The 10,447-nt window shown below is 47.4% G+C and overlaps 1 protein-coding gene and 1 pseudogene across 2 annotated transcripts in view; both read left to right on the forward strand.

Moving 5' to 3' along the window:
• GALNT16 (polypeptide N-acetylgalactosaminyltransferase 16) overlaps nucleotides 1–10,447 on the forward strand; it is a 73,143-nt gene that overhangs the window by 57,325 nt on the left and 5,371 nt on the right. For both annotated transcript variants that reach the window (XM_006915157.3, XM_025049139.1), the window contains exons 10-13: nucleotides 2,322–2,448; nucleotides 3,454–3,546; nucleotides 5,007–5,090; nucleotides 9,878–10,019. In XM_006915157.3, coding sequence (XP_006915219.1) covers nucleotides 2,322–2,448; nucleotides 3,454–3,546; nucleotides 5,007–5,090; nucleotides 9,878–10,019 — 446 coding nt within the window. The remainder of the gene's footprint in view (nucleotides 1–2,321; nucleotides 2,449–3,453; nucleotides 3,547–5,006; nucleotides 5,091–9,877; nucleotides 10,020–10,447) is intronic.
• Nucleotides 1,155–1,273, forward strand: LOC112482470 (annotated as a pseudogene).

Below are 10,447 nucleotides of genomic sequence, written 5' to 3' on the forward strand. Positions count from 1 at the left end.
GGTCTTTGCCTGTGATAATCTCTGCTGGAATGCTCTTCCCCTGAGAGCCACATGACTCGATTCCTCACCTAATTCAGGTCTTAGAACAAATTTCTCCTTTCAGTGAGAAGGTCCCTGATCAGCCTAATTAAAATTATAGCCCTCCACCCCAACTCCCCTGCCCTCTTCTGTCCCCATCAGCTTCAATTTTTTTCATTGTACTTATTACCATCTGATAGACTATGTATTCTACTCATTTTCTTGTCTCTTGAATTTTTGTTTCTTATTTTACTGGATTCCTGTCTCACCCCCACTAGCATGTAAGGGATTCTAGAACAGTATATGACATATAATAAATAGGGTTCAATAATATTTTGCTGAATTAACTAAAGAATCTGGTTTAAACAGTGCAGCTTGCCGGACAAAGTCTGACCCTTACGTTGCAGTTCTTCAGCTGAGTATTTGGGCGACCTTGAAGAGGTTATTTAACATCTTCAAGTTTTACAGTCCTTATTAAAAAAATATGGGGATAATCCTGATTTCACATGGTTGCTCTGAGAATTAGATATCAGCTGTAAAGAGCATAGCCCATAGAAAGTGCTCAGTAAGTGGATGATGGCTACTGCCATTCTGTTGCCATTACTGATAATAATGACAATAATAATAGTATGGACAACATGGGCTGAGCGAGATGAAGTGACAACTAGCATAACAAAGTTATTCTCACAGAAATGGAACCAGAGTGCAGATCTTCTGTCCCCAGATCTGTCCCCAGTTCTAAATCTCCATCACTGAGCCAGCTGCAGAGCTCTGACGGGGAGAAGGGATGGAGATCTGGCACTCTGCAGACAGACCTAGGGAAGCCCAGTAATATAGTCACCCCTACACGTGGGTCCAGATGTGCTGAATGTTCAGTCGTGACGCCTTGACCACATCTCGAAATTACCTGGTACATACAGGCTGGCCAGAGGTAGGCATTAGTCCTGCTGTCTTCACTCCCCATTTTGTTGGTCATTGGGAGGCCCTAACCAGCTACACCAGGTAAGAGCCCCCAGGCCTGGCCAGAAGCCATGAGTATCCTAATGGCCAACTAGAGAGTGGCAAGAGGGACCAAAGGGGCAAGGGAACTCATGACTGGATGGTCTTGCCTTTTTTAAAATTAAAAAGCAAGAGAAGTCTACAGTCCTGTCACCCTGAACAAGCCCGATCCCGTCTGATCTTGGAAGCTAAGCAGGGTCGGGCCTCTTTAGTACTTGGATGGGCGACCACCTAGGAAGACCAGGTGCTATAGGCATAAAAAAATTAAAAATAAGGGATTGTAAGCTGACAAGGTCCTTGTAATATGTGAGGTCAACCAAGGGTCGCCTCGCCTAAAAAAATAAAATAAAATAATAAAAATAAAAAGCAAAAGAAAAAAAAGGGGTTATGGATTTTCTGGGACAGGAAGGAGGTGTTTTAATGTCACAGCATGTCCGACTGTAAGGCTAATATGAAAAAGTAGGAAACCAGAAGAGATTATGTGAGGTTCAGCCAGTTGCCACGGTGCGTCTTGCCAGAAGTGATGACTACTGAGTGGAGAACAGAGTGGATAACTTGTGATGTCCCTTTCTGGGAAGCAGAATGGCCACTTCTTTTATCTCTCAACGTAACTGGGAATCACAAAAGCTTGTTCCTCTCTACCACCACCATCAAAAGGAAGCATGTCATCTGCAAAAGCTTGTTCATCTCTACCACCACCATCAAAAGGAAGTATGTTCTAAGAGGGCTAGCTGCGGCCTGTCAATAGAGACCCGTGGCCAAGAGGGAGGTCGGGGACCAGCCAGGAAGATGCCAGGTGGAGCAGCTCATGGCTTGGTTAGTGGCTGATTTTCCAACCTCACAGATGCCCAGAACTGGCCACTGAGCAGATATGTTCTTCCTTAGCTCATGTCTGGACAGGACTTTCTGGACAGAGGCTGGAAATGATGCTGTCATTTGATTCACTTTTCCCTCTACTCATGGTCTTGGTGTTCCTTCAGAGCTTTCCCCATTGCTCTCCCAGGGCTCAGATGCTCAGATTTGGGAAATGTGGGTGGTATGTGTGTGGAGTGCATGCATAGGGGATGTCTGTGTGTGCTGGGTGTGTGTGGAAGGTGTGTGTGGTGTATGTGTGTATGCACAGGCATGGGGTAAGCAGTCAGGAGCACATGCAAGCAGTGAGTGCACCCATGTAAACAGGCCCAGGAGCTCCGACCCCAGCACGTGCCTCTAGTGAGACACCAAAGAAAGGGAAGCCAGCCCCTTCCCGTCTTCATTCAGTGAGACTTGCCAAGGGGTCCCACTGACGCTGTCATGTCCTGCAGAGCTCTCCTTCAGGGTGTGGATGTGCGGAGGGAGCTTGGAGATTGTGCCCTGCAGCCGGGTGGGCCACGTCTTCCGGAAACGTCACCCCTACAACTTCCCTGAGGGCAACGCCCTCACCTACATCAGGTAGGTCACAGCACCAAGAGCACCAGGCTAGGAGTCAGCACACCAGGGGTCTAGAGCCAGTCCTGTCAGTTACTTGTGTGACTGAGCAGCCACCCACCTCTCTGGGCTTCGGTTTCCCCATTTGCTTCCTCCCAGGTTTCCATTCTGGATTCCAGGTACTTTCAGGGGTGGAAGGATGAAGTTGGGGGTGTCGCCTATAGAACTGCCTTGCCTTAGCTGTCCTTGAGGGTCTTGGAAAACTAGCCAAATGACTGACTAGGTGCTGCCCTCCACTCATTGGGCCCCAAGTACTGGTGATGCATGTCATGTTCTGACTTGGACTTGGTCAGCATCTGCCTATCCATTTCCCCAGCCACAGGCCTTTTAATACATTTCAGATACACAGTTTACATATACAGAGAGATACACACATCGTGGGTTCATGTTTGTGCTTTTACAGAAATGGGGTCATGCTATACGTTTTTTTCTGCAGCATGCTTTCTCTGCCACTCAACACTAAATTATAGACATCCTTCTGTGTCGGTACATATTAACCATGGCATTCTTTTTCAAGGTCGCCTAGTACACCATCACATGGAAGTAGCTCATTATCTTCTACTGATGGGCATTTAAGTTGTTACCAGCGTTTTATTAAACATTCTTGTACATGTCCTTATTGCCCACATACAGGTCTATCAGTAGAATAGATTCCTGGCAGTGGAGGGTCAAAGAGTGTACATACCTACAAAGGAGATGGATGTTGACAGACTAATCTCCAAAAAGATTGTACTCATTTATACCACCCCAGTCAGTCTTGTTTTGCCTACACTCCTGAGATTTTCATCACCCTATGTTCTCATCAATGAACAAAGCTAATCTTGATCCTAACGTTATTTCTTTCGCCCCCCTGGTGACCTTCTTTTGCTCCTTCCTCTCCTTTTAGGAACACTAAGCAAAGCTAATCTTGATCCTAACCTTACTTCTTTCGCCCCCCTGGTGACCTTTTGCTCCTTCCTCTCCTTTTAGGAACACTAAGCGCACTGCGGAGGTGTGGATGGACGAATACAAGCAATATTACTACGAGGCTCGGCCCTCGGCCATTGGGAAGGCTTTTGGCAGGTGGGCCCCTCCACCAGCCCTGGTTGCCTCCCTTCACCCACGTTAGAACAACCTTAGCAGAATACAGAATGGTGTGTGTGCCAGGGAAACATTCACGGTCTCCTTAGTAACTGAGCCCCCTCCACTAGGCTCTTGAGCTGCTCGGTTATGCAATGCGGAGGGAGACAGGACCCTGGCCCTCGAGGGGTAGGCAGCACCGTGGAGAGAAATAACCAGGGAAGGCTCGATTCTGACAGTTTCCGTTCACAAGCTGCCTGCAGGAAAAGGGACATCTGTGGGAGTAGTTAGGGATGAGCTGTCTGCAGAAAACACTTGGGGTTTTGCTTCCACCCGCTGTTGTTCAAAATCTGACTGTGATGTGTTAGCTTATTTTCCAGTCTTGGACCGTTATGACTACAGTCTGGTTAAGCATTTTTGAAATGCACATTGGTTGTGAAATCAATTTAGTGGATTGTGACCACCATTTCAAAAAATGATAGAGAATTAGAACACTGTAGATTAGTACAGAACAGAATGGAAAGTAACAGTTGATTGCAGGGCGGGATAGTATTGCTTTGTGAAACTCTTATTTCAGTTAAGTGTGTACATGTGTCTTAACATGGGTAAACTCCATCACAATAAGTTGTATTTATTTCTTAAGATTGTGGTCAGAAACGTTTGAAAACATCATAGCGATCATCAGTGAATCTTCTCCCCTCTATTTACTTATGTCTGTCCATTAAAAAAATGTTAGGTCAGTGACTATTTCTTTTAGAGAGGAATTAACATTTACTGAGGATCTACCCTGTGCCAGGCACTTATGTTCCTTAATTTATTTGATTCTCACCAAAATCTTCTGAGGTTGGTGGTCTTGGCTTCAGTTTACTGGAGAAGAAACTGAGGCTCAGAGAGGCGGTGAGGGGCACGCATCTGTCTGTGTCCACTACCGTCAGAGTAGCCGAAGAAGGCGAGGAGATCAAACTGCTGTGTCCACCGACACATCAGATGGTTCTGATTTGCCGGAATTCCTGAAAGACCTCCAAAGCCTGTTCTTCTTGTTAGACCTTTTCCGCTAAACTGCAATGCAGGAAAGGAAAACTTTGAGTTCGTTCAGGCTCTGCTCTCTGTGGAAATGCAAACCAGGCAGTGGAATGCTACCTGAAGTCCCAAGGAGTGAGAAGGAGAGTAAAGCATGGCCCTCTGCGGGCTGGGCTGATCCTGAAAAGTGAGCAGGAGTTTGAGGAGAGAAATGAGGAATGGCCTGGGGACCTGAGGTGAACTTGCGGGTCAGAGAAAGAATGCAGGCAGGTGGCCAAAGCTGGAGGGCAGGCTCAAACCCAGCCTCTTGGTGCTGGCCCTCCTGGGCTAGGGAGAAAGAAGGGGCCGGCCTCCTGTGGCCTGGGGAGGGGCCTCTATCGGCCTCCCTGGGGCTTCTTTCCCTCTCCTGCTGGCCAAAGCCTGAACTTGGCCTCCTCTTTCAGTGTGGCCACGAGGATTGAGCAGAGGAAGAAGATGAACTGCAAGTCCTTCCGCTGGTACCTGGATAATGTCTACCCAGAGCTCACGTGAGTGCAGCCCTCAGCTTGTATGTCTGGCCTGGTTGGGGGACCCCCCCCCCCCGCCATCCCGAGATATCCCCATCCCAGGCAGTCTGGTTTTTTCTAGTTGTCAGTGTTTATCTTCAGGTGAAGGCTCTGAGGAAACCCAGGGGACATTACCAGGAATTAAAAATGATGCGTGGTAGGAACCAAATTTTTAACAGACTGGGTGTTCAAGCTAGAAATGGACATTGTCTCCTTAGGAAAACAACACTGCATTATGTAGCAAAGGCCACAGAAATCGCCATCCCCTTTGACTCAGTTCTCTCCCTTCTGGGAGTTTGTTTATCCTAAGGAAATGAAGCAACTAAAACAACACAAAAAAAACTGTTGACAAGTAGATGTTCACTGTAGGCTTCTCTGTTGCTGGGAAGAAATTGAGAAACAACCAAGAATAGGGGCTGGGTTTTGAGAATCACTATACACTGATCTAAACAAATACTATGCACCTATTAATATTATAATCATAAAGACTGTGAAAAAGTGTGGGGAAATATTTGCTCTAGCAAATAAGGAAGCAACCTGCAAATGACATGTGCACTAGAGCTGCACTGCAGAGGGATGTGTGTGTGCTAACCAGGACTGTGGGTGACCAGCTATAATGGCCATATAATGGTGGGGCTCAGAGAATTCTTTTTTCTGATCTCAAAATCCTTTTCAGTGTCTTGGCTGCGTCCACATGGCTCATTTCCTCACCTCCTCAGGTCTTGCTCAGATGTCCCCTACTCAGGGAAACCTCCCCTACGCACTCTAAATTTGCACACCACCCCATCCCCAGCACTCCTGCTTTGTTTTCCTCTGTGCCCTTATCATCATTTAGCACACACCTCGCCGGTTAATTGTGTGGTCATCTTCCTGTACTTGACAGTGAACTCCATGAGGGTAGAGGTGTTTAACTGTCTAGTACTCTGCTTTATCTCCAGCCTCTACAACAGTGCTTCTCCCGAAATGGGCACTCGATAAATACTTTCGACTGAATAAATGACATAGGCGATAAGCCTCAGTAATACCTTTGAAATTATCCCTTCCATAGCTGTCACCTTGGGGAACAGGTTATCTCACTGCTGCCAGCTTTCTCACAAGGATGCTGCTGCGGCCTTCCAGAACATTCTACTCTTCAGAGCCTGCATATCCTTGAAGGAGGCAAGTCTTTGTTTTTCCAGGGCAGATTTGAGTTTTGGAAGACAGCCATAGTTACATTGTAACCAAGACCAGTGAATAAACTAGATGATTAACCCAGATAATATAACCCTGGATTCCAAAAACAGTGTGACGAGACTGAATTGAAACCAGTGACAAGAATAAACTGACGCTGGGAGCAATTTCTAAGGAATTCCAAAACGGTTTGAGCAACAGCAGCATCCTCGGAAGCAAGTCGGCAGCCTGGATAACCCCAAGCTCCCTGGGTGATAGCTGTGAAGGAAAGAACACTAATTTATAAAAAGTGTAATAAACGAACAACTTCCTCAAGTGACTCCTTTCAGGGGGATGATTTCATTCAGGCATGTCATTTCTGAGGGAAAGTCATTCCTTTACATTCTGTTAGAGTTCATACAACATTTGGTTAGAGCCATAGACTTCAGGCCTTGGGCAGGAGGTGGGAAGCCCAGAGGAGATATTGGTGGTGGTAGTGTGTGTGTGGGGGACCGAGAATGTGCCCTTTCTCTCTACACTCCAGTCCCACATCAGTGTCCCACATCCCCTGAGGACCAAGAAAGAGAAGTGTTTTATAACCATCAGGAACCCGGATCAGTCAATCCCAAGGCGGGAGTGGATGAAACCAGCTGTGTTAAATGAGGAGCATAAGTCATCTTCTGTTCTTTCACTGTGTGAAAGTTAAAAAACAAAACCAAAATTTAAAAAAATGCTCTTTTGTTGTTAAGTTAGAAACCACACACCTCATTCATATCCAGATTACCCATCCCCAGTCCCCTCGTTCATGTTCTGCCTCAGTACTCAGAGCAAGTGGCTAGGAGTGGATCAGGTTGTTGGTTAGAAAGATCTTTAGGCCCAAATGACACCCACTTTCTTCCAAACAGAGTGTCTTAATAGTTGGCCCACACTTGTAGAGGGTCAACGGAGAGACCGAGGAGGCTGAAGGAAGAGCCCTTTGCTTTCCCAGCCTGCCTGCAATCCCACCACAGCCATGCCTCTTATCCAGACCAGAGTTCTGCTGGCCTCGACACCTGCTAATGTATTACTTTTATGAAGATGATCAGGAACAGTTGTGCAGACCGTGCACTGCACAAGCATACCACATTTGCGAGGGTGCTCGTCACACCATCGATATTATACGCTTATCACAATAATTCCTGATAAATGACAATAAAAGTCTTCTTCTAACAGAAGCAGCATATTATGACAATTTTCTAACAGATGGAAATAAAGTGTCTTAAGGAAGGGGCATCTATTGCTCTTTCTACAGAGGCATCATAAGAGGTAACGACAGCCTAGCTTAGAGGAGTCAATAGAGAGGGAAGCAGATGTAGACTTAAAAGGACTATTGACAAATGCGACCGCTTAGCCGTGCCCTGGCAGGGAGCTGAAGAAGAGTGCTGACGGCAGCCAACCCAGCTGCTCGGGGCTGCTACACCCAGATGCCTCAGCAGCTGCATCTGGTCTGGAGGTGGCTGCTTAAGCCCCGGCTTTCCTCCATCGGCATCAGTGGGCAAGGCTTCAATTCCACACTTGGACAGTGCCCACCTCACCTCTGAAAACTGATCACTTTGCACAGCTCCCTAAGCAACGATGGGTAGGGAGAGGAGAAAATAGAAGGGTCTGGAACAGCCCTTGGACTGCATACCCTGGAGCCCAGTTCTCAAAGAGGCCTGAGTGGGCATCTTGTCTCTGCAGAGAAGGGAGAGTAGAGGTGGGAATATAACCTTTTGCCGCTGGAAGATGCAGAGAGGGTGGATGGAGCTATTGCCTCCCAACACCCTTGAACCCAGCAAGGATTGCAAACTCGGATCCTGTATCAGTCAGGTAATGTAAATGAGTCAAGTGGGTGGAGAGGAGCAATAGGGAGCTGAGGGGCCTGTGGCAAAGTGTATTCAAAAGCTCCACCCAGAGGGACAGCTGCTCCTCACAATGGTAGTGTCAGGCAGGAGTGCAAATTCCATATGGACTGATCTTTCTATTTTTTCAAGAGAAGCTGAATTCAGATTTTTTTGTGTAACCTCGAAATTTTTAAATATTACCAACTAACTAAAAGTGCCAACAACCACACCAAGCAGGTCAGATAAAACGTGTCCTGAGCCAGACTCGGCTTGGGGGCTGACGGTTTGCAGCTTCTGCTCTCGAACCACATGATCTCAGCGGGGATCTGGAGGGGAACAGACTGCCAGGTGGGGAGAGGAGGTGAAGGTGTCTCCCAGAGGCTCTGTGAGAATGGGTGGGTTTGGGAGCCCTGGGGGCTTCCATCCAGCCCTAGGGAAGGAAGATCTGGTTTGGCAGAGATCCTGTAGGTTGTCCACATCATAGAACGCCAGAAATGTTCTGATGCACCCCCCATCCCCCACCCAAGTTCTCTTCCCAACAGGTAACAGGAGGCAGATAAGTCAGACTCTAAGCCCTCTTGGTTCCATATCACCCCACTGTGGGTCCATAATCAGAGTGCGCACAACTTTCTAAACCCGGTTATACAAGCCCGCATCGGCTGGAGCTGGCAGCCTCCTTAGTTAGGTTTGTTACCCACAGTGTAAGACAGTGTCTTATGTCGTGGTGTGTGTGATTGTGTGTGTGTGTGTGTGTGTGTGTGTGTTTAAGCATATTTTCCTGTGCTTATGAAATGATTTAATTATACAGTGTTTTGAAACATGCCTGTTTTACCTAACAGTATATCGTAAACACTTCCTCACATTACCTGGTATTCTTCCAGAGAGTCATTTTTAACGGCTAAAGTGTTTTCCATCCTACAGACAATCGGAATTTACTTAGCCCATCCCCTATTGTAGAATTTTCCAATGTTTTGATAGGAATTTCCAATGTTTTCAGTATAAGCCATCACTCTGAGATGAATATTTTTTAAACTAAGTCTCTGCACATATCTATAATTATTGCCATAAGATATTAAGTTTCCAGAAGTGGGATGATTAGGTCAAAGGTGTGCACATTTTTAAGGCTTTTGATACATAATGACACATTGCTTTCCAGAAAAGTAAGGCCAGTTTATGATCTCACCAGTAGGGTAGGAAAAGATCCAATCTCACAGCTAGTACCAACACTGGCTATTGATACACACACACACACACACACACACACACACACACACACACACACATGCACATACTCATATAAATTATTTTATATATACATATATGGTAAATGAAGAGTGTTAGCTCTCTAATATATATTTAATCATCAATGAAATTGAACACATTTTCATATTTGTGTATTTTAAATTTTCCTCTTCAAAGGACCCCTTCCCTGTCATTTTGAGCTTGCTTATTGAGCTCACATTCGGGCCCCAGGCTCTCCCCGGGCTTTCCTCTTTCCGGACTGGGGAGCCCTGGGTTTCTGGCCTGAGCTCTCTCACCGCCAGGGTCCTCTCAGGCCTGGCCTCCAGGGCAGTCCCTGTGAGGACGAGGCACGTCTTCCCAGGGGAATCCCTGCTCCCTTGCCTCCCCCAACTAGCTAGGCCTGCCCCTAGTGCCCCTTCCCACAGAGACCTTGGTGCCCCTGGAGCTGACCGCGGCTGCCCTCTGGGTAGGTGTGGGTGAGCAGAGGACAAGCCTGACTGCTGCCTTTTCTCTCAGGGTCCCGGTCAAAGAAGTACTCCCTGGCATCATTAAGCAAGGGGTTAATTGTTTAGAGTCTCAGGGCCAGGACACCGCTGGGAACTTCCTGCTCGGAGTGGGGATCTGCAGAGGGTCTGCCAAGAACCCCCTCGCTTCCCAGGTAAGCTGCTTAGGACGCAGAGTGGTGTGAGGGGCTTTCTTCTGCTCATTCTCATCCTTTCTGTCTACACCCTCCGCAAACCCATTTTGCCAGGCACCCTGCCAGCCGTCCCCTCCCACTCTGCTCCTTGGGTCTGCCTTTGCTGCATTCCCATCCCCTTTCCAGCCTGTCACACAGTTGCCGTCTGTGTACCGCCCACCTTCTCTTTGCAGAAGGAGAAATGCTGCCCAAACAGCACCCAGTTCTCTCCGGGGATGCAGCTGTGGTCAGCTTGTATGACAGGCAGTAGAGCATCCGGACCCCTGTGTGAGCACACACGTGCAAAATATGAGTCAATGCACCCACATCAAAACTAGAGCAGGTCGTAGAGACCCCCAGCAAGGACAGGCACCTTGGCTGCCCTGGCCTCATGTCCTGTCTTTCTTCCC

This window comes from Pteropus alecto, unplaced genomic scaffold, assembly GCF_000325575.1.
Source record: "Pteropus alecto unplaced genomic scaffold, ASM32557v1 scaffold276, whole genome shotgun sequence".
In the NCBI taxonomy this organism is placed as follows: domain Eukaryota; kingdom Metazoa; phylum Chordata; class Mammalia; order Chiroptera; family Pteropodidae; genus Pteropus; species Pteropus alecto.